Source organism: Eucyclogobius newberryi, unplaced genomic scaffold (assembly GCF_026437365.1).
Source record: "Eucyclogobius newberryi isolate DKJ021-1_F unplaced genomic scaffold, fEucNew1.0.hap1 SCAF_3, whole genome shotgun sequence".
In the NCBI taxonomy this organism is placed as follows: domain Eukaryota; kingdom Metazoa; phylum Chordata; class Actinopteri; order Gobiiformes; family Gobiidae; genus Eucyclogobius; species Eucyclogobius newberryi.
Genome location: NW_027315945.1, coordinates 33,771,998 through 33,797,047, shown reverse-complemented (window position 1 = coordinate 33,797,047; position 25,050 = coordinate 33,771,998). Strand labels below are relative to the sequence as shown.

General features: G+C 42.5%; 1 protein-coding gene across 1 annotated transcript in view; it reads left to right on the top strand.

Moving 5' to 3' along the window:
- Nucleotides 1-25,050, top strand: part of clcn1b (chloride channel, voltage-sensitive 1b) — a 59,720-nt gene that overhangs the window by 13,539 nt on the left and 21,131 nt on the right. Inside the window, exons 2-6 of the mRNA XM_072461022.1 lie at nucleotides 20,109-20,331; nucleotides 20,964-21,095; nucleotides 21,677-21,805; nucleotides 22,508-22,641; nucleotides 23,973-24,050. Of these exons, the coding sequence (XP_072317123.1) occupies nucleotides 20,109-20,331; nucleotides 20,964-21,095; nucleotides 21,677-21,805; nucleotides 22,508-22,641; nucleotides 23,973-24,050 (696 nt within the window). The remainder of the gene's footprint in view (nucleotides 1-20,108; nucleotides 20,332-20,963; nucleotides 21,096-21,676; nucleotides 21,806-22,507; nucleotides 22,642-23,972; nucleotides 24,051-25,050) is intronic.

The following is a 25,050-nucleotide window of genomic DNA, read 5'->3' as shown; positions in this document are numbered from 1 at the left end:
AGGGGTGAGGGGGGCGAGGGGGGTGAGGGGCGTGAGGAGGGTGAAGAGAGCGAGGAGGGTGAGGGGGGTGAGGAAGGTGAGGAGGGTGAGGGGGGTGAGGAAGGTGAGGAGGGTGAGGGGGGTGAGGAGGGTGAGGGGGGTGAGGGGGTGAGGGGGTGAGGGGGGTGAAGAGAGTGAGGAGGGTGAGGGGGGTGATGGGGGTGAAGAGAGCGAGGAGGGTGAGGGGGGTGATGGGGGTGAAGAGAGCGAGGAGGGTGAGGGGGGTGATGGGGGTGAAGAGAGCGAGGAGGGTGAGGGGGGTGAGGGGGGTGATGGGGGTGAGGAGGGTGAGGGGGGTGAGGGGGGTGAGGAAGGTGAGGAGGGTGAGGGGGGTGAGGGGGGTGATGGGGGTGAAGAGAGCGAGGAGGGTGAGGGGGGTGATGGGGGTGAAGAGAGCGAGGAGGGTGAGGGGGGTGATGGGGGTGAAGAGAGCGAGGAGGGTGAGGGGGGTGAGGGGGGTGATGGGGGTGAAGAGAGCGAGGAGGGTGAGGGGGGTGATGGGGGTGAAGAGAGCGAGGAGGGTGAGGGGGGTGAGGAAGGTGAGGAGGGTGAGGAGGGTGAGGGGGGTGAGGAAGGTGAGGAGGGTGAGGGGGGTGATGGGGGTGAAGAGAGCGAGGAGGGTGAGGGGGGTGAGGAAGGTGAGGAGGGTGAGGAGGGTGAGGGGGGTGAGGAAGGTGAGGAGGGTGAGGAGGGTGAGGGGGGTGAGGAAGGTGAGGAGGGTGAGGGGGGTGATGGGGGTGAAGAGAGCGAGGAGGGTGAGGGGGGTGAGGAAGGTGAGGAGGGTGAGGAGGGTGAGGGGGGTGAGGAAGGTGAGGAAGGTGAGGAGGGTGAGGGGGGTGATGGGGGTGAGGAAGGTGAGGAGGGTGAGGAGGGTGAGGGGGGTGAGGAAGGTGAGGAAGGTGAGGAGGGTGAGGGGGGTGATGGGGGTGAAGAGAGCGAGGAGGGTGAGGGGGGTGAGGAAGGTGAGGAAGGTGAGGAAGGTGAGGAGGGTGAGGAAGGTGAGGAAGGTGAGGAAGGTGAGGAGGGTGAGGGGGGTGAGGGGGGTGAGGAAGGTGAGGAGGGTGAGGAGGGTGAGGGGGGTGAGGAAGGTGAGGAGGGTGAGGGGGGTGATGGGGGTGAAGAGAGCGAGGAGGGTGAGGGGGGTGAGGAAGGTGAGGAAGGTGAGGAAGGTGAGGAAGGTGAGGAAGGTGAGGAAGGTGAGGAGGGTGAGGAAGGTGAGGAGGGTGAGGGGGGTGAGGGGGGTGAGGGGGGTGAGGAAGGTGAGGAGGGTGAGGAAGGTGAGGAAGGTGAGGGGGGTGATGGGGGTGAAGAGAGCGAGGAGGGTTAGGGGGGTGATGGGGGTGAAGAGAGCGAGGAGGGTTAGGGGGGTGAGGGGGGTGATGGGGGTGAAGAGAGCGAGGAGGGTTAGGGGGGTGAGGCGGGGGGGGTGGTGGGGTGAGGGGGGGAGGTCACAGACAGAGGATAATCGTAATCGTCTGATCTGTCCGTCAATGAGCAGGTCAGATTGTGTCATTATCGTGCGGTGCAGCTGAGACAGTGGAACATTGTTTACGGGCAAAAAACTCAAATAATTGTTTTTTACAAGACTTTTAAAAGTTTTACAGTGTTTACAGTGGTTTATGCTGTTATTATCATCATTATTATTAGGCCCGAGCGCCACAAGCTGGCGAGAGGCCTATTAATCTCGTAAGGCCGTGCGACTTCCAAACACTCACTAACGCACTCCTTCACTCACGCACGCCCCGTGCAGACTAATTAGTAGTAGGAAAATGGAACATTACCGTTGTAAACGGTATAAAGCACTCATTTGCGCTAAGTAGCTCACGAATACGTTCCCCATCTCTTGCATGTTCCGTGCATATAAGCATGTAATGCAAAAATTGAACATTATTACTGTATAGAGGGCCAAAAACACAAAGTGGGCGGAGCCCACTCAAAATTATCGAAAGTACCCGTCAGTGACCAGGGACCCACACCATGAGGTAGGAAAGCGCGAGCGCTTTCCGAAAATGTATAGTTCATGATATTTGAAAAATGGGAAACATTTCTTTCTTTCTTTCTTTCTTCTCGCGCCCCCTCCTCTTGCGGCGTGGCGGCGTGGCGAGGGCCGATCATTGCCGCTTGCGGCTATATTTCTTTCTTCTTTCTTTCTTCTCGGGACCAACCCCCCTATTTTTCACCCAGTGAACATTGACGAAAAGTCACAAAAATTTGCACACCTCTAAAAATCGTGCCTCTCTACATTCTGGCCCTTTTCTAAAATAAAAAAAATTAGCGCGTCAGCGCCCCCAAATGTACCAAAAATGCATTGAGATAGAAAATGACCCAAAAAAATCTGATCGTAGAATCATGAAATTTGGCGCAGAGGTAGATGGTGACAAGAGAAGTAAAAAATATTTTTACGGCAACGCCGTCCACCCAACCAAATGTCGGCCATATTGGTTCAAAAATGGCTAAGCATGACTTGGGAGTTTTTCCAAACGTCATACTTTTACGAACTACTCCCAGGGCGTTGGCTCTAAAAAGCTGAAATTTGGTGAAAATGCTACTGAGGAGTGGGACATCAAAAGTTATTCAAATTACATTGATACCTCTCACGGTCTCTGTGCGGCGAAGCCGCAAACTGTAGCTAGAATTTCAGAAATCTCCCAAATTTAACATTTCTGCCGTTTGCGCAGATAAAGTCCGAATTGCGTCAAATTACAATCTGTTATTAAACTCTTTGCCCTAAACCTACTTGAAGTGAAATAAATTCATTTGGCACCACAGCGCCCCCTACAGATTTTATATGGAGGTTAAATGTTTAGTTTTGCGAAATTATATGAAATTTGACACAAAACTCAATTTTGGCCATTCATGACATGTCATAATTGTTATGGCGTTGCCGTAGCGATGACCGAAACCTCCCATGTTATTCCAATGGGGAAATCACCAGAACATGCTTACACTTTATACTTTCACCAACTCCTCCCAGGGCGTTAGCCCTATCAACGTGAAATTTGGTGAGACTCATCTTCAGGGATGGACCATCAAAAGTTATCCACATTTTTATTCAAAGAGTCACGGTGTATGTGCGGCAAAGCCGCACATTTTGCCAAGAATTCAAAATAAAATAGCTTTTTGATGGTAAAACAAAGGGGAGATGATGTGACAGAGTCACAGATTCAGCAGTAGGCGTAATAAAAGGACAATTGGGGCGCGGTAGCGCCCCCTCCTCTTGCGGCGTGGCGGCGGCGTGGCGAGGGCCGATCATTGCCGCTTGCGGCTATATTTATTATTACCTCTGTATTTTCTCCACTCCGTGATACGTTCAGGATGATGAAAACCGATGAGAAAAATCCGTTGCTCACGCGTTTACGGCGACGTAGCAGAAAAAGGGGCGGGGGGGGTAATCAGCGCTGACGGATGCCCCGGCGTTTTGGTGCGCTTTGTTTTGTCAATTTTTGTGGGTAAATCTTTCTGCACATTTTATCTTGCGTGCTCTTATTTTATCTTATTTTAGCATTGTCTTTATTTACACCTTAACAAACGACTTAAGTTCAGTGACAAGGGCAATAAACCTGGATCTGATTCTGACTAAAGGGCCCAGGACAACACAGTTAAGCTAAACATATGTCATCGATATGTTTTAGAACTCTGCTTTACTTGCTGTAATTTTCAACATAAACTCTCTTGTACATTTACAACAGTTGGCCTCCGTCACTCCTCTGACATACCCTCTGTCCCTGCTTCAATGTGAGTTTCTTTTCTATCATGGGCCACTCCTGGACATCAACTTTTACTTTCCAAAAACAGATTCGACTGATATAAAACATGTGCAACCCGAGGTACCTTCCCCACACTTTGAGAAGCGCTGCATTAGATTTGAAATGGCAGCCGAGCGTGTCTCACAAACATGATGAATATGCAGCGCTGGGGCTTTCTCAGAGGAGGCCCTGGAATGTGCCGTGATTTTTTTTTAATTAACTCCCAAAGTCACACTGCCCTTCAACCTCTGTATCACCGCGGCTCAGTGACTCAGCACCGCCTCTTTACGCCGTTATTTACTCCTGGACTGAGCCCATTTGAACCCTAATGTGGACCTGGTTTAGTCCTGATCTAGTCCTGGTTTAGTCCTGGTTTAGTCCTTGTTTAGTCCTGATCTAGTCCTGGTTTAGTCCTGGTTTAGTCCTGATCTAGTCCTGGTTTAGTCCTGGTTTAGTCCTTGTTTAGTTCTGATCTAGTCCTGGTTTAGTCCTGGTTTAGTCCTGATCTAGTCCTGGTTTAGTCCTTGTTTAGTCCTGGTTTAGTCCTTGTTTAGTCCTGGTTTAGTCCTGGTTTAGTCCTTGTTTAGTCCTTGTTTAGTCCTGGTTTAGTCCTTGTTTAGTCCTGGTTTAGTCCTGCTTTAGTTCTGGTTTAGTCCTGCTTTAGTTCTGGTTTAGTCCTGGTTTAGTCTTTGTTTAGTCCTGGTTTAGTCCTGGTTTAGTCCTTGTTTAGTCCTTGTTTAGTTCTGGTTTAGTCCTGCTTTAGTTCTGGTTTAGTCCTGCTTTAGTTCTGGTTTAGTCCAGGTTTAGTCCTGGTTTAGTCCTTGTTTAGTCCTGGTTTAGTCCTGGTTTGGTCCTTGTTTAGTCCTGGTTTAGTCCAGGTTTAGTCCTGCTTTAGTCCTGGTTTAGTCCTGGTTTAGTCCTGGTTTAGTCCAGGTTTAGTCCTGCTTTAGTCCTGGTTTAGTCCTTGTTTAGTCCTGGTTTAGTCCTGGTTTGGTACTTGTTTAGTCCTGGTTTAGTCCTTGTTTAGTCCTGGTTTAGTCCTGGTTTTGTCCTTGTTTAGTCCTGGTTTAGTCCAGGTTTAGTCCTGGTTTAGTCCAGGTTTAGTCCTGGTTTAGTCCTGGTTTAGTCCTGCTTTAGTCCTAGTTTAGTTCTGCTTTAGTCCTGCTTTAGTGGCAGATTTGATGTGGTGAACGCTTCCTTTGTGTTATTCTATTCCCTGTGTTATTCCAGCAGGTTTTTTTCCGACTATAATTATTATAATTATGACATTTGTTGCTGTGACATGTGATAAAATGTGAATATAAAAGTATATTTCTGTGATGTATTTTATCTGCATAATAGTGATATTTTATCTGCATCATTAGTCTAAGAGAAGAACGGGTGTGTGACAAACTGCATTTGTGAAGGGGTCGTAAAGATGGGCCAAAGAATGTTGCCCCAGGGGGGGAGTTGCACCCCCCCTTGCAGGCTTTATCTCTACGGAAAAATACCAAGTGCCTTGATGTGAGGCTGACCAATGAGAAATGTGACCCGCCTATTCCAGAATATCTAATAAAACCAACCAGCATGGGAAAAAACAGGGTGAGACGCGGGGGTGAGACGCAGGAGGGTCAGCCAGGCTCCTTACAACGGCCTGGCTGACACAGCCCGGCGTTTTCTCCCAAGCTTGCCACACAAATGTCTGATGTTTCTGTGTCGTTTCATATTCTAAGTTGAATTGTGTTTTCAATGTGTTACGGAATAGCATCGGTGTATGTCTCCTCCCAAGGACATTTTCTGATTCCATGACATTTTCTGGTCCTATCGAGCCGGACGACAAGCTGCCCCTTCGCGGAGATTGATGGGTGAATCGGTGAAGTCTGTGCACAGCTGAAAGAAGTCCACTTTTCCCGTGGCCGCCCATCGCACCTCACTCTCCGCGAGGAGAGCGCGTCGTTTCGAAGCAGCAGGAGAAAACAGGCGACGAAGAAGGTCAGACAAAACTTTGTGTGTGAAAAAGAGTTAGCCATGAAACGTTTTATGCATTAGTTTGATATTTACTGGAAAAATATTGAAGGCTCTTATGCCCAGTTAGGTGTTACTGAGGAAATGCCCAGTTAGGTGTTACTGAGGAAATGCCCAGTTAGGTATTACTGAGGAAATATGTGTGAATGTAAGCGCTGTGCACGAGCAAAGTAAGTAAGAGAGAAGTGTGAATGTGTGAATGAGGATTAATAAGTGATTCACTAACAAGTGTGAATCACAATTAATCATACAAGGGTCACAAGGAGACCTTCTGAGAGATCTAAAATTTGCAGTCACGGGTGAATCTTAAACACCACGTTTATGTCCGGAGGAATCTAATAAGGAATTTTCTCTAGAAGCTTGACATTGACCGTGACTGTAAAGCAAGTAGCATTTCTCTCAGACGACCGAGACCACATAATGCCAAAATTATCACCCCAAACTGTAAAAAGACAAAGGAAAAGTCATAGGAGGATTTTGGAGGGAGACTTCCAGTGTGCTCAGATGACGTGGCAGAGAGGGGGAGATAAGGGGGGTCAACAAGACAGGAGAGGGGAAAGCAGCTCAGAGGACACTCTGAACTGATGAAATAAGTAAAACTAAACTCAGCTGGTTTTAAATTTTAGTATTTCAACAAATTTAGGGTTTTTGTTTGGATTGACAACAGTCAATTATAAAGATTTTATTAAACTTGATAAGAGATAAAGATGAATTCAGATTTTTATAGATGGCCAATTTTTTGGGGAATGTGATCACAGACAGGACACTTCCTGTCCCCAACATAGAAGACAAAAGTCGTGTTTTTTGTGTGCACAGAACAAAGCTACGTTTTGTTTTGTTTTATTTTTGGACTTGACAGAAATTATCTTTTTGGACTTATAATGTAACCATAATGCATGACTAGATGAAAGTACAGGACGAAAAGACAGAAGTATTTTTAAATTTAGGATCAAGTACAGGCACAGGCCTGGAAGTGATAATGTGGGCAAATGAGTGACTACTGATGTTTTTGGACATAGAATGGGCAGTAAGTAAAGTGATAGTAAAAGTTATATCAGTAACTTATTTATTTGTTTTATCATGAGGAAACCTCGTGTTGCATTTAGACGTAAGTGAGGGAATAAGTTAAATAGTGACGTCAAATGCCCTCCCAGGAAAGACATGAATGTGTCATTAACTAAGGCAATTGATGCAGAAGTGGGGGGACATGGGAGGATATGGGTCATAAAGATAGTCAGAGATAAGGGGCTATTGACTGGCAAAGACTCTGGAGGAGTGTAGAGCAGCGTAATGCAGGAGTAGAATACATTTTATGAGACCCGCAGATTACCTGAAGATAGTGAAAACTAAACAGGGAGATGGGTAATCAATACATGAGTTTAGAAGCAGAATGACAGGGATATTATAAAGGATAACAGGGGAATCCCAGGGGATGCAGCGTCTGATAGTTATATCAGAAGCAATTAGAAAGTAAAAGCAGGTTACAAGTGAAGGTAAAGAGTAAGTGAAAAGAGAGAAAGAAAAAGCAGGTTTAGAAATTTGGAAATGGGTGTTTCCTCCGTGACGAGAGGAAGACAGAGAGAGACAGAGGGGAAGACAGAGAGGAAGATGTGATGAGAGACAAAGGAAAGACGAAGAAAGTAGGCAACAAGGGGAAAACAGGTTGATACAAGAGATGTGCCTTATGGACAAGGGGAAGATTTAGAATAATTTTGATTTGTTAATACACATATAGACTTGTTAGAACAAACTAATACACAATGTTTGTAAAGCACCACATGAGCAGGTGTGAGAGATTGAGTTTGGAACTCACCTGAAGCACATATAAAAGATTAGCACATATTACATTAGATGGGTGACATTATTCAAACCACACCCACAGAGGAGATGTGAAATTTGATGTAAATACTCTAAATTGTGAACTGACCCGTATGGCCAGCTCAACGGGGGAATTATTGAGATAATTATTATTGTTTGATGGATTTGAATCACATACACACACACCCACACACACCCACACACACCCACACACACACACATACATACATACATACATACATACGCGCGCACACGTGGATACAAAACTTTTAGAGTTTGAGACATTTAGAGTTTGAAACATCTGGAGTTTGAAACAAATGGTGGTAAAACAGATTTGGGAAGTGTAAGATTACACACAGACTGATTGACCCACCTCAGGGAGGGGGGCCCAGCGCCGTGGAAGGGGGGGGGGGGGGTTCAGCCAGGGATGTGACCACTGAACTGTGAAAGGTCAAGAGGTGACATTGCGGAGTTGGAGTGACAGACGCAATTCCATCTCTTCCTTGATTACATCGTTGTAAACTATCTGGATTATTTAATTTTGTTTAAATGTAGAATTATGTAGAAGTTTGAGAAATGGGCAAGGCCATATCTCAAAAAGGAGGGATATGTACGTGTAAACAAATATTCCAAATCAATAATTACTAAAAAAAAATGTAAACAAGAAAACTGTTTGAAATACACTGAATTGTCGAAAAGACTTTGTTTATCACCACAGCAAAACGTGTTGGAGATGTGGTGTTTACAGAGGCGAGCCAAGTGGACGAGCAAAGTGGACAGAGCCACACCGTGTCGTCCTCACACCGACCATTGGAGGGACGAGAACATGGGTGCCCTCATGGGAAAGTGAGAGAAATGTCTGGACAACACAGCGGCAGATCCATAACATCGCAGACGCAGGACTTCGTTTGTATGAGTTTTGTCCAGAGTCTACGGTAGAGTACGATACTCTGCTACAATGGATGGGGAGACAGATTCTACAGTATGCAAAGTACTATACTCTGATACGATAAACGAGAGCCAGAGGCTACGGTGCGCAGAGTACCATACTCTGTGGGAAAAGAATCAGCAGTTATCATCATCACAGCGATGACGATTATATGGGTGCTGAACACCTGTATTATGCACCGGACAATCGGGACAATCGGGACAATCGATCAACATACACAGAAAGGGAAAATAGAGGGAAGAAAATAAGTGATCAACTTGAAAGGTTATGAAATGCATGATGTGTAATAATGTACAATGTATAATTGACATGACAGTAGCTGAAGAAACACAATGGCATATTACACCACAGCCACTGTTGTTTGCACCAACTAAGAGAGTTTTTTATCGGCTACAACATAACGACATGCAATGTTAATGAGATTATGAATTGAGATGGGAAATGTACCAGTTCATATGTGTCATAGGTGTGACCGAAGCGAGCAGCGGAAGAAGGTCTCTTAGGAAACCAAGCGAGGACGTATGGTGGTGTGGGGACACTTGTGGGGCGTTGTGCCTATGTATCCCTTTTGTGGCCTGCCATGGTCATAACAAAGACCAGCATCACCCAGAACCATACCGCAGGGTCAAGGTCGAGAGGTTAGTGGACAATCTGGTCCCAGTAGCACCTGATACTATGTATTTGATTCTATTGGGGTGTCCAGAGAGGTCCCTGACGAGTCAAACTGACTGACCAGAGAGAAGCGGGTTTAAGGGCTTTCCGCTTGTACTTCTATATTTCCCATCACACCGCACAAATTATCGACAAGATAAATTGTCTGTCTGTCAAATTACAGAGATTGACCAATCTGACTCAAAATTTAGGACAGTAATGCAGTGACATGTTGTGGGCTGAGAGAAAAGAAGTGTGTTCACTGTTGAGAACTGTGCATAACTTTTTGTGTGTAAAAGTGTCATTTTAACACCAATAATGAAAGACATGTTGAAAACTGAAAAGAGTAATGTGTTTGGCATATGAGACAGTAGACTAATGCTTTGATAAACAGGAGGGAAATGTGATAAAATGTGAATATATGAGTATATTTCTGTGATGTATTTTATCTGCATAATAGTGATATTTTATCTGCATCATTAGTCTAAGAGAAGAACGGGTGTGTGACAAACTGCATTTGTGAAGGGGTCGTAAAGATGGGCCAAAGAATGTTGCCCCAGGGGGGGAGTTGCACCCCCCCTTGCAGGCTTTATCTCTACGGAAAAATACCAAGTGCCTTGATGTGAAGCTGACCAATGAGAAATGTGACCCGCCTATTCCAGAATATCTAATAAAACCAACCAGCATGGGAAAAAACAGGGTGAGACGCGGGGGTGAGACGCAGGAGGGTCAGCCAGGCTCCTTACAACGGCCTGGCTGACACAGCCCGGCGTTTTCTCCCAAGCTTGCCATACAAATGTCTGATGTTTCTGTGTCGTTTCATATTCTAAGTTGAATTGTGTTCTCAATGTGTTACGGAATAACATCTGTGTATGTCTCCTCCCAAGGACATTTTCTGATTCCATGACACATGTTCATGTGGAGCGGCCGCTGTGTCGTGAGATTGAATCTGGCTCTCCACAATTTACTGCGTGTCCTTCCCCAATCGTATCCCCATTTCACGCTGCACTGTCCTCTCCAATAAAGCCTACGGGCCAAAAAAGCTTAAAAGAAAAAGAATAAAAGAGAACGTACAAGCTTCAAGTATTAGTCCAGAAAAAACATTTATACATTTATTTTGCAGCATTTTCAGAGTTTACCACAACTTTCTTGAGAGTTCTGTTTAAAATAAATAAATAATACGGATCCAGATGGTAAAACTTAATCAGAACTACAAGGTAATATTGAAAAAACTACTAATATTTCATGTCGAAAATGACATAAAAAGGTGGTGACGAGTATTGCGTGAGTCTTCTCCATAGCAACGACTTCATCCCAAGTTTTGTCCTCACTCCTCAGGGCTAAACATTATCTCACAATCAAATCAAAATTGCAATTTGAGTTTGCACAATTATCAAATCTCAAAGGCTCAGATCATAGCATTTCCTCCAAAACAGAACAACATTCAGAGTTATTGTATCAGTTCATATTTCACTCTTCTCTCTAAAGTTATTGCTCCTCGACATGTTTACGACGTGAACTTTAAACACAATCCTGATTTTTAACCCGAAATGGCAATTCTAATTTCAATTGCAAAAGTTAACGTGACGTATGACAGGTTTTTACAATTGTCTAATTTTGACTTTATTTGGTGTATTTGTACCTATTGTACATATAAATTATAGTTTTACACCAATCGATCAGGAATTTGTGGACATTTGTTTTTGTAGAAAATGACTGAATGTTTATGCATAAATTACACAAAGAAACAACTTCTTTGACTCTTTAAACATGAATTCAACTAAATAAAGTCGCTCTCATATCTTTTTATTTGTCAAATAAAATAATTGTGACATTAGATGAGTAATTTCCTAGTGTGATGTCATCAATTTCCTGGTGTGATGTCATCAATTACAAACAGGAAGTGAAATGAAATACATACAAAAATAGCTATTGTGTGATTATTTTTTTACAACTTTTATCAAAATTAAAAATACATTTATCTTCACTGCATTTTGGTTCAGCGAGTCGCCCGGCCTGTAGGGGGCGCTTTAACGGAAAAACAACAGTTTTTTCCTCCAAATCGTACAGCGCCCAACAAATCCTTGCACTGCCAATCAATAAAGGCCCAGTCGAGTCAGAAATCAAGGATGTGAAACGATGGCATTGTTCAGCATCGGCTCACGCCATTATTTTCCACGTTGTTACGGTGAAGGTCCAGAAGCATGTGAACGCTCGGATAAATGAGTCTGTCGCTGTCACAGTCTGAGTGCAGTTCAAGGCCGACACTTGTAAACACTGCGCTAATGACGAGCGCCGCTATCGCACGCCGTTTCACAGGTTTAAAGGGGCAGTGTGTAGCCTCTGGGCGGGGCTTGTGTCTCACGCCGTTTCACAGGTTTAAAGGGGCAGTGTGTAGCCTCTGGGCGGGGCTTGTATCTCACGCCGTTTCACAGGTTTAAAGGGGCAGTGTGTAGCCTCTGGGCGGGGCTTGTATCTCACGCCGTTTCACAGGTTTAAAGGGGCAGTGTGTAGCCTCTGGGCGGGGCTTGTATCTCACGCCGTTTCACAGGTTTAAAGGGGCAGTGTGTAGCTTCTGGGCGGGGCTTGTATCTCACGCCGTTTCACAGGTTTAAAGGGGCAGTGTGTAGCCTCTGGGCGGGGCTTGTATCTCACGCCGTTTCACAGGTTTAAAGGGGCAGTGTGTAGCCTCTGGGCGGGGCTTGTATCTCACGCCGTTTCACAGGTTTAAAGGGGCAGTGTGTAGCCTCTGGGCGGGGCTTGTGTCTCACGCCGTTTCACAGGTTTAAAGGGGCAGTGTGTAGCCTCTGGGCGGGGCTTGTGTCTCACGTCTTGTACAGTTGAATTTTGCCACGATTGCGTTCATAAATACGTCAGTTCTTGGCTCTTTCAGTCCCTATAATTAAATCTGTGGAAACACTTTATAAAGTCTACAATGTCGGCTCCACACAAAAAGCCCAACGATGCTTTTTGCATTTGCTCGTATTTGTCTTTTGTTCGAGGTCGTTCAATGCCTCGGTTGCTCTGGGACTCATTAAACGGTCTGCTGTTCGTTCTGGCATACTTTTATGAGCAAATATTTCTTTTCGACTGCATATTTATCACATTCAGGAGCATATTTGGATTGGGATTAAGCTTCGTTCACTCGTTATTTAGTTAAAATTAGGGTGAAGATTAGGACTTCGGGACATGGAACGCTAGAATTTCTTTGGGCAAATGTTTATTTTCAGACAACACATTATTTCACAGTCACGGTAAAATCAGGGCGGGGTTTAGAAACGATTTGTTTGGTCAAGATCAGTACTTTGGAGCATGGAAAGCTAGTGGCGACCCTGGACGAAATGCCCAACTTTTCGGGCGTCCCTGATTGGCTTAGAGGCCATCTTCCTGTTTTTACTCTTTATTTGAGCTAATGTAGATGTGATGTATCTTTTATTGGGCGCTTTAGTGACCTCAGAGCTCTCCTCGCTCCTAATTGCTCCACTATGACTTGTATGTTTGGCGATTCTCCGCTTCTTTTTACTGCTCGAGCTAATTGGCCCTGGTGGGATTAATTAAGGTGTCTGAACCTGAAACCCCCCCATTGCACTTTGAGATAAACGCAGAGCCATGCGATCTGGTTTCATGTTTTACTTCAGTGATGCAGGAGAAACCTGTGAGAACCTCGTTGATCATTTACCGTAAAGAGCGAAATGGCCTCTCGCCGCAGATTAACAGCTTTTCACGCATTGATCTGAGATTGTGAGTCGAATAATGCGCTTTGGGTCGTGAAAGGTGCTGTAAAAGTCCAGCCATAAATCCATCATGTTTTTCACTCCCGGTGGTATTTCTTTTTTTCCTCATTAGCAGCCACGTTTGCTTTTGTACAGGCGGATCACGCCTCGTTAAAAACATACCTGGAGTTGTATTTAGCTTCATTCATGCTAGTTAGATGTGTCTTTTTATGTTTAAGTAGAACTATGAGATCTTAGATGCCGTTTTTGAGTCCATAAATGATCACATGACATCGTTTGTTTCCCGTATGTAATTCCCACTGCTGCCAAGTTGTTCTAACACAAATATCGATGAGGGAACGCCTCACTAGGGATGTCAAGATTATCAATTGATTATACAGCTCACAAATTATGATCGTGACTAATTTAAAAGCAAAAATATAAGTATAAGTCGCATTTTTTGGGGGAAATGTATTTGATCTTTGATCATTTCATCTTGAAATGCAGTTTAAAATAATAACAGATGAGAGAACATGGTGAATAGGTGTACGTATGCTAACGCTAACAACCGCTACATGAGGCACAGACAGAACTGTGGTAAGTGTCTGGTATGTTAACGTAACATATGAACAGTTATTCAGATAACTATAGCATAAAGAACATGCTAACAAGTTTACCAAAGCATCAGTTTTACCCCAAATCACTAAATCGACCTAAATGTAACGTTTGTTTTATCTGGCGGTTTTTGTGATATTTAACTCTTTATTTTGTCTTTCCGTTCACAAACTTGAGGAACAGAAACATGTCAAACCACAGGAATTAAATAAAAGATTTCACTGTTGTTTAATCTCAATAATCGTGAATAATCGTTAAATTGTGATGGTTTTTCTCTCTCACAATAATCGTAACACATTAATTGTTTATCGCGACATCTCTGCGCCTCACAGACATAAAGTAAGAGTCATCATTTAGGTGTTTAAACAATCCAAATAATGCATCAAATGTGTCTTTTTAATGTTATATATATATATAGAAGATGAAGTGTCTGTTTGGGGCAGCGTCTCTGATGAAGGCTGCAGCTCGTGCTTCGGTCTCTGGTTTGGAGGCTGCGGTGCTGTGTTTGTTTGATGCACTTGATGGATGGCGCTTTGGCGTTAATGTGTACATGGCTCTGATTCTGGTGGGAAACAGAGAACAGGCACAGGGCACTAAACGACATGTCCAGGGCGTCTGAGGAAGAGCAGGTAAAGAACCACACTGGAGACACACTTTGGTCTGATTGAATGAGACAGCTAATGCTAATACCTGTAGACGAAATATATCCTTTGAATGGGGAAAATCCAATCAAAAAACAATGAAGATGTGAATCCAATGCTGTTTAACTTGGGTGTTCCATGATGAGAAAATGACTATCGTTGATTATTTTGTCTTCTTTTAGGTTGTACTGTTTGTAGTTATTGTCGTACAGTACATTGTGGGGAAGAATACTTTTAAATGTACAGTATATAGTTACAGAGTAGTAAATAAATGCCTTGAAATGTTACGTATTCCAATCAGTGTTCTAAATACTTGAAATACTTTTACATTGAGCTGCATATTGTCTAAAACCCTAAAAACATATGATTAAAACATTTTTGTTATGAATCTGAAAGGGAATAGTTTTAAGAAAGTAATTGTATTCTTACCAGCACCAAATAAAAGAGTAATAGTACCAGAAAACAGTATGTTGAAGATGTATTTAGTCTTGCCAACAATATACATATATATACGCATATGTCTTGTTGTATTACTGTAGATGTATTGTTCATATTTACTGCTTTTCTGACATTTGTTAGAGTTACTTTAGTTTTAATATCTTTTTTTTCAATTTGCATTCTTGAAAACACATTTAAAACTTCTGCACACACCAAATCATTTAAGAAAGAAATTGTAATGATAATTGTTTCGATATTCCAACCCAACATTATATGATTAAAAACAATGATTTGATTCCGTACATGTTGCGGTTACACTGTGGCTCTGCTTAATTGCAAACGCACAAAACAAACCACTAATTGCGTGCGAGGTATTACACCAAATCTCACTGTGGCAATTCAAAACACAACCACACAAAACTTTATAGCAGCGCAATAATGAGCTCTGACTGCAATCCTCTGACACTTGAGACATGTTTTGCTTCAGTCAAACAGTCGTATCTGCACGTTTACTGCCACGTTCGAGCTCGTCGCCGTGGCCCCGGGTCCGTCCTGCGTCTGAGGATAATGACACTTCCCCCGGCCGCATTAGCCTTCGTGCGCGGCGCTGCCCTGGCTTCGTTGTAAATAAAGGTTTGCGGATTATGGCATTTAACGCGGTTTAAAATAGCCAACAAGGTGATTTAGAGGTATCAAAACGTTTGGAGGTGCACCTGCTATATCTGTGTTCATGCATTAATTATAAATGTCTATCTCAGGCACGTTGTCATGCTCCTGCAGTGACTCATCTGTTACACGAGGCGCTGTCCTTCACCAATGCTCTTCCTTGTACACAATTACACGTGTACATCGGGAACCGTCTGTCGTATGTTTTATGTTTCCTACAATATAAAATACATTAGTCTCACAGCTCTAGTCCAGACACGTATGTGCACTTAACACGCTTATGCTTCTTCTGACAGTTTAGGTTAGGTTAATTACAGTAGCTGCTAGCGTTGAATATTTATGAAGATTTTATTTATGAAGGATTTTAGATAAGATAAGCCTTTATTTGTCCCACAATGGGGAAATTGCAAGGTTGCAACACAAAGTAGGTACAGAAGTAAACAACAAAGAACAGATAACTTATAGAAAACTTAAAAAAAAAACTCTTATTAGAAAAGCTCTTATAAAGACTCTTATATTCTTAATAAAAAGTTTAAAAAATGATAGTAACACTCTTATTTACACCAGTTATATGGACGGAGAATATTGCACCAATATGATTTGAGTCCTGAAATGTCCAGAACGAGACTGGTAAACAACAATAATAATAGATTCTCACATCTAAACACTGACCAGGCCCCACCACGCTCAGCTTTGAAGATCTGATGAGCTCGGGCACTGACCACGTAGGTTTGTATAGATGAAACGTGTACTTTAAAAATACAGTAGTGGATTTCCTGACTTATCAACTAATGATGTCACAAAGGGGAACAGTCCATTTTCAACTCAAGAGAAGGAAACAAGCCAAGACAGTCCCATGTGTATGAAACAAAACACAGCAATGACAGGAAAGCAATATCATTATAATATATGACCTTCAGCGAGCTCTTTTACCAATGGATCCTTCTCCTAAACCTGACCGCTCACCACTACAGTAGTACAGTACTACTGTAGTACTACTGTAGTACTACAGTAGTAACAGTAGTACTACAGTAGCAACAGTAGTACTACAATAGCAACAGTAGTACAACAGTAGTACTACAGTAGTAACAGTAGTACTACAGTAGTAACAGTAGTACAACAGTAGTAACAGTAGTACAACAGTAGTACTACAGTAGTACTACAGTAGTACTACAGTAGTAACAGTAGTACTACAGTAGTAACAGTAGTACAACAGTAGTACTACAGTAGTACTACAGTAGTACTACTGTAGTACCCGGAACACACGATAAGATATTTTACCCAATTCAAGCCCTGATTAAAGCATGAGTGGTTTTGTAGCTTCTTATATTTGTGGTGTTGAGGAGCGACTTATCTGCACTTTTATCAGCCTCTTCACCCACAGTATGAAGATGCAGTTTACTAGTACTTCTCTGTAGAGTGTCGATGCACAGGGCAAGTCTTTAGTTGACTACAGAAAGGTAGAAGCAATATAAAATCCCATCCTTTCCTCGTAACTCAAGCTGTCTTCTAGTGTGCATGTAATCACATTTTAATTGAGATTAATTTCTAATTGTCAATGATTAGCTTCAGGCACGGGTCCAGACCGAAGTGATTGAGGATGCGTCCGGGTATCAAAGGGGCGACAATATAGATATATAGACAATATATCTTCCATTAATTGCTGTTGTTTTACATACGCCCAAATGAGGGACTAATAAATGAGGGTGCAATATGGCCTTTTGCACCCCTGCAGACCCGGGCCTGATGAGCCTGGGTCTTTCAATCCTCTGTTCATAACAAACATGGAATGAATCCAGACTTTGGAGGAAGAAACTGTACTGGCACTAATTACGTTTTGTCTTAATTATGTGCTGGAATTTAATAACGAAAGGCATTTTATTTAGTTTTGATAAGACAAAATGACGTAAAATAACTATTATGATGATCAATATGAGGAAATACATGTTTTTTTGGTCATAGATTGGACCTCTTCTTTATCGTAACCCCCGGTAACCCTCTGTGAAGCTTTATGCTGGGACCCCCTGCTCATGGTAGAGGGCATTTACAGTATATTTTGTAAGTAACGGCGGTGCATGTCGCAGTCCTTGGTTGGGCCTCGCGGTCGTATCTTGAGCTCCTCTTTCCTGCGTGAACATGAGCCTGAAATGCAGGGGCAGTTCCCTTCACCTCATGATTTAGCTCCTCGCTCTGCTGTACGCTCGCCTCACACGCAATCCTCGGGGTTCGGTTGCACCGCGTTGGGGACCGCCGCGCACAGATCGGCAGTATTTTACAACCTCCGAGTAGTTTTGACCAGTGCAATGAAACCCTCTTCGCGCCGGATCACGAGGAGTCTTGCTTTGGGCGTGCGGGAGCGTGTTGATCTAAGTGTAAAGCGCTCGGATACTTGGAAGGGGGAAAGATGAGGCACGTCCTCTCTTACAGGATCTCTTCCTCTGGCGTCGCTCCAAGAGCCCTGCTTCTTCTCCGGGAGGGGTTTTTCCAATCTCCATGCCCATTTTGTCTATTTTTGTCTGCCAGGGTATTCAGGTTGGTGTGTATCCCTTACACACTCCACTCTGTTATCTCGAAGCGCTCCACGCAGACACACAGGACCGAGTTTTGACCATTCTTCAAATCGCAATTGTCACTACAGCTATTTATTGACGCGAGTGTACTGTACTGAACATGCTCACGGTTTGTTGTACAGTGAGACTTTTAGAAATATAATCAAGCGAATAAAGGTTGGAATATGGTGACTGAAAGCTTCTAGATAAAGATTATTATATTATTATTTGTTTCATTTTTATTATTATTTTCATTATTTTCATTATTATCATTATTATCATTATTATTTTAAATTTATATAACAAGAAATACAAAAAAACAGTATAAAATAGGGCGAGATAAAGAAAAAAATTCTGGCAATTGTCCAAAAACTTGTCCCTAATGTCCAGTAATTGTTTTAAATGTTCAAATTGATTAAATATTAATGTTATTTCAGTCCTGTCTTTGATATTTGGGGAAGACCGTGTCATTTCCTTGTTATTGCTTTTTTGTTGTTGCCAAAAGTACGTTAGTATCCATCTATCGTTTCCATTGTTGTAGTTTTATATCCTATAGATACAACACACCAGCTTGGAGTGATTTATTAACCACATAAAGTGTATCATTAATGACAATCAAAAATGACAAAAATTACGATTATTAAAATATATTGTATTATTACTTTATAGTTGACTAGTCACAAATAGTCGATTAACTGTTGCAGCCTTTTCATAGTCATATAATCACTATAATCACTTATTGTAGTGATGTTATGGCCTTATTGTTTTATACACATATTATTCTACTCAATTATGTATCTTAATTTTATTCAAAGCATATTTTTCATAGTTAGATTTCAGCCTTGCATATATTTGTTTTATTCGACTCTTTGACTTTGGCCTTGTAACACAGACATTTGCTGATTGTGGGACAAGTAAATGTTCTCTTATCTTATCTCTATTGTTCTTTGTCACTGTAATCCAGTTCACATTTACACTGACACTGACTCCTGTGGTGCAGCATGTGTCTTAACGTGTGAAGGTTGTTGGTTTGAATCCCGTTGTGCCAGTATTTACTGTGGAGAAGCTGAATGGAATCATGGAACCAATGATACTTTTACCTTTAAAATCGCCTTTGATGCTAATTATTACTGTCACATTCCAAAGACTTTAGACAAAAGTGTTTAATAACAATTTTTTCTTCATGTTGCCTGCACTGAAATGGAGCAAAGGATCATGGTCTTTGTAGTTCCCTCTGTGTATTTTAACTGCTGCTTCAAAAAAAACAATCAATACAAGCAAACAAAAAGCGTATAATTTGTGGAGATGGGTAGTGCTTACATTTACTTTTTCAAGAAATTGTGGAGTTAACACCATATTTTAACTCCATATGTGAGTAATATTTGTATTGAAGTAACTGTACTCCGACTTGAGTAAAAGTGTTGGTTCCTCTTCCAACAGTGAGTGAGTCTACAAGAGACAAAAGCGTTGAGAATATTTAATTATTTGAATGTTTTTTGGACCAGATATGACTTTGTTTTTTCTCATTTCTGTGACTATAATTGGAAAATACCAGATTTACTGCTTTATTTGTCCTTCCAATAACATAAAACGTCAAGTTATGAATCAGATGTTACGTCTAGACCAGGGGTGGGCAAACTGAGGCCCGCGGGCCACATGTGGCCCGTTTGTCTTTATAATCCGGCCCACCAAACATGCCAAGTAATATTTCAAAAACATTTTTTATATTTTTTTGCCCTCAGGCATCTGTCTGCATGTGTATCCTTAATACATATGATGTGAAATGAATTAAATAATAGATTCAATAGAAAAGTAATATTTTATTTGATATTTAATTTTTTAATTTATTTTTTTTTACACCAATGATCGCGGGCCGGCCCTCCGCTACTTGCCTGGATTCAAATACGGCCCTCGGAGGAAAATAATTGCCCACCCCTGGTCTAGACAGTTATTCTAAAAGTTTCTCTGACTTGAGTCATTTCTTGGACTTTTTTCTTCTCCTTGATTAATATTAATTTGAAGTAACTTAACTCTTACTTAAGTACTTTTTTACTCTGCCCACATTTTGTAATTAGATATATTACTCAGATACATTTAAAGATACAAAATCACGATCGGTCCCAGGACAGTTGTGGGATTATTATATCAGCATCGAGTGTGAATGAAAAGTGAGTTTATGATGCAATGTCAGAGGTTGCGTGTACTTTGATTATCCTGTAGTAGTAGTAGTAGTAGTGTACTGTTATAGGGCCTTAACCCAGTGTTTCCTGTGTTTCCAGCTGTACGGCGAGTACAGGGAGCAGCTCGGAAACTTTGCCCGTCGAGAGGCAGCGCGTTTACTCACAGAGAGACAATGGAGGAAACGAGCCGGGGAGGGCAGCACGTCGAGCGGACGCAGGGGGCCCGGGCGCAGGCATCACCACCATCGCCCCACCACCCTGGAGTCCCACCACAGCCACGCCTCCTCCACCATGAAGCCACGCCCGTACTCCAAATGCCAAGGTGAGCTGAGCAGGCGTGAAAGCATGAGTCTGACGTGATGAGAAACTGCAGCGATAGTTCAAACAGTATAAAAATGTTCTTTGTAGTAAATAGCAGAATGTTCTTACAAGGATTTGGATTCAACATCAATAAAACAGAGAAAAATACATAATTGACTAAAACATTTTTGTATGACCGTGAAAAGCTTATTTTTTATGCTTTTACCGTATTATAAGGCACACTTAAAAGCCGTTAATTTTCTTAAAAAACAACAGTGCGCCTTATATATGGATGAATTCTGGATGTGCTGACTGGCCTCGAAGCGATTTATAGTCCGGTGCGCCTTATGTATGAAAAATTATCGAAAATAGACCATTCATTGACAGTGCCCCTTTTAATACGGAAAATACGGTAATTAAATTCACCTTTTTCCTTGCATTTTCTTTGTTTCCTTTCACGTCGTATAACTATAAACTAAAATGTGCTTTTCTAGGGCAGAGTAGACGTTAGGGCTCAGTTCTTTGGTACCGTGTTGCCTCTCATGACACTATTCCTTATAATTACGTAAAATCTTTCCCCTTCGAAACAACGCGTCCGTAATTAAAACGATGTGATAAATGACCTGTAGATGACACGTTCCTTTTCTGCCGCAGACTGTTTGGCTCGTGTGCGGCGGTACATCGTGAACAAGATGGGGGAAGACTGGATTTTCCTGGTGCTTCTCGGGCTGGCCATGGCGCTGGTCAGCTGGACTATGGACTACACCAGCGCCAAGAGTCTCCAAGGTACAGGGGACTATCATCATTAAACTATTTCCACCTTCTAATTTAAAAATGTGGGCAGTAAATACATGATAATAATAACTCCAAATTCTAGAATGAAGGTAATAGTCAAGTGATTTCAATGGAGAAACTTGGATTACCCTAAGAATAAGATAAGATATAAAAAATCAAGGGGGTTTTGGCAAATGAAAACCACTTTAATACATGTAAGTGGTATGAAAGCGACATTTAAAGACATTTACTCTTTGTATTTTGCATGATTTGTTTATTTTAATTGGATATTATGGCATTTTTGATGAAGGCAAAATCCAGATTTTTTTGTTTTACTGGGCAAATCCTTATTGACACAAACATTTTTTCATTTTATTTAGAGATATATTACATACTTTACCACAAATTATACTTTTTGTGAAGTTCATATACAATTTTGAGGCTAGAAAATAGTATTTCTGATATTTCAACACTGCAAAATCAAAATGGTTGCTTACTTTTGGTTGTAAAAACCTTAATCATGTATTATTTAGACCATTTGACAGAACATTTTAAGTGTCTGTACATAACGGTATCTTGCCTGTTTTCTTCAGCATACAAGTGGATACACGTGGAGCTTAAGGGCAACGTGTCGCTGCAGTACCTGGCGTGGGTGACTTATCCCATGATCCTGGTCATGTTTGCGTCGCTCTTCTGTCACCTGGTTTCCCCTCAGGCCATAGGTAAGTCTTTACATACTGACAGCTCCTTCTGCCTTTCCTTTGGCATAAACAAGTGTGACTGTATTTAACCGCAGTGGGACCAGTGTTAATAAATGATGAATGAAACTGTAAAGCCACTTCTAGAACAACTCTGTAATGCACTGTTTGATTATTAATAGTACTGTATTTTCCGGACTATAAGGCGCACTTAAAAGCCTTTCATTTTCTCAAAAAACGACAGTGCGCCTTATAATCCAATGCGCCTGTGCCAGGATTAAACCTGGTCGTGCTTAATGACCTTGAAGCGATTTTGTATGATGCACATTTTATCTTCTTCTTAATGCGCCTTAATGATTGAAAATAGAACATTCATTGCCTTATAATCCAGTGCACCTTATATATGGATTCATCAAAAAAACATGTAGAATGACTACAACGGTGAATCGAATAATTGTGTCAAATCGACGACTTGAATTAACTTATGGATATTTTGAGTATAAACAGAGTGAAACACACGCTTTTAACAGGAAAACATGTTCTATAACAAAGACTTTACTATGTCAAGATGAGTCAGGAAGGATGTATTATTTAGAATGAAAAGTACCTTTAAAGTCAGGAGGAATACTGCGCTGGTACGCTTTTGGATGGGGAACAATAATAACGCGCCCGGCTCAAGTCCCGGCCCTTTAGACGTTGCATATTCTTTCTTCTTCTTCTCCACAGGTTCTGGTATCCCCGAACTGAAAACTATTTTGAGAGGCGTCGTGCTAAAGGAGTATTTAACCCTGAAGGCCTTCGTGGCCAAAGTCATCGGCCTCACCGCGGGTCTGGGCAGCGGCATGCCAGTCGGGAAAGAGGTAAAAACACGACTTGTGCGCTATTTTAAACACACCCGGAAACGTGAGCGTTCGAGAAAAGATGGAAACATAAACAGTTACACCTAATGACACAGGATATGTTGTTGTTTGCAGAGGAAATTACCATATTTTCCGGACCATACTGGAGAATAAGTCGTATTTTTTGGGGATATTGATTTGATAAAATCCAAGAACAGACATTTCATCTTGAAATGCAGTTTAAAATAATAACAGATGAGAGAACATGGTGAATAGGTGTACGTATGCTAACGCTAACACCTTCAGCTACATGAGGTATGCTAACGCTAACACCTTCAGCTACATGACGTATGCTAACGCTAACACCTTCAGCTACATGAGGCACAGACAGAACTGTGGTAAGTGTCTGGTATGTTGACGTAACATATGAACAGTTGTTCAGATAACTATAGCATAAAGAACATGCTAACAAGTTTAGCAAAGCATCAGTTTTACCCCAAATCACTAAATCCACTGAATTCTTCTTCCTCTGTGTCACTTCTAAACAACTCCACAAACTCCAGAGGAAGAGGAAGTGCAGATTCTTCTTCTGCCTCGCTTAGAGCCTAGTGCGCCCTCTTGTGGTTGTCAGTGTCAAATAATATCACATTTAAGTCGCTCTGGAGTATAAGTCACACCCCGCCCAAACAATGAAAAAATGTGCCACTTATAGTCCGGAAAATACGGTATGTACTTATGTCCATTCAAATGCAGTTTACCATTAGAAAAAGCCCTTGTCTCTTCAGTGTTTCTCACTATTTCCTTTCCATTCTCAAAGCGTGTGGTGTAATAAATCATCTTCTGTCACACTTTTCCTCACTTACTGCTCTCACGGGACCTGCCGGAATTATTCAAGTCCTCAAGCCACAGAGTACATTCATTTTCCCCATTACATTAGCGGGGCAACTGTCACATCCCGCAATTACGTGTGATTTATCTGCCCTGATACACCACGTCCTACTTTAGGCTCTCGCGTTAGATACCGCAGGCGCCGGGCCTCACAGTGGCGCCGGGCCTCACTGCGGCGCCGGGCCTCACTGTGGCGCCGGGCCTCACAGTGGCGCCCGGCCTCACTGTGGCGCCGGGCCTCACAGTGGCGCCGGGCCTCACAGTGGCCCCGGCCTCACAGTGGCGCCCGGCCTCACTGTGGCGCCGGGCCTCACAGTGGCGCCGGGCCTCACTGCGGCGCCGGGCCTCACAGTGGCCCCGGCCTCACAGTGGCGCCCGGCCTCACTGTGGCGCCGGGCCTCACAGTGGCGCCGGGCCTCACTGTGGCGCCGGGCCTCACTGTCGTGCTTGCGTCTTTCCCCCAGGGGCCGTTCGTCCACATCGCCAGCATCTGTGCCGCGGTGCTCAGCCGATTCATGTCCATCTTCTCAGGCGTGTATGAGGTAAGATGAGACCCTGACCGCCGCACGCCGGTGTGTCCTGACCGCTCTGACTGAAGAGCTGAAGTCTGTGTGAAAACCACCCACATTGTGTTTGTGATCCCTGTGCTTTTCATGTAGAGCTCTAATATCAGATGTAGAGCTCTAATATCTGATGTAGAACTCTCTAATATCAGATGCAGAGCTCTAATATCTGATGTAGAGCTCTGATATCAAATGTAGAACTGTAATATCTGATGTAGAGCTCTAATATCAGATGTAGAGCTCTAATATCAGATGCAGAGCTCTAATATCAGATGCAGTGCTCTAATATCTGATGTAGAGCTCTAATATCAAATGTAGAACTCTAATATCAAATGTAGAACTCTAATATCAGATGTAGAGCTCCAATATCAGATGTAGAGCTCTATTATCTGATGTAGGGCGCTAATATCTGATGTAAAACTCTAATATCAGATGCAGAGCTCTAATATCTGATGTAGAGCTCTAATATCAGATGCAGAGCTCTAATATCTGATGTAGAGCTCTAATATCAGATGCAGAGCTCTAATATCAGATGCAGAGCTCTAATATCACATGTAGAACTCTAATATCAGATGCAGAGCTCTAATATCTGTTGTAGAGCTCTAATATCAGATGCAGAGCTCTAATATCAAATGTAGAACTCTAATATCTAATGTAGAGCTCTAATATCAGATGCAGAGCTCTAATATCTGATGTAGAGCTCTAATATCAGATGCAGAGCTCTAATATCTGATATAGAGCTCTAATATCTGATGTAGAGCTCTAATATCAAATGTAGAACTCTAATATCTAATGTAGAGCTCTAATATCAGATGCAGAGCTCTCATATCTGATGTAGAGCTCTAATATCAGATGCAGAGCTCTAATATCTGATGTAGAGCTCTAATATCAGATGCAGAGCTCTAATATTTGATGCAGAGCTCTAATATCAAATGTAGAGCTCTAATATCAGATGTAGAACTCTCTAATATCAGATGTA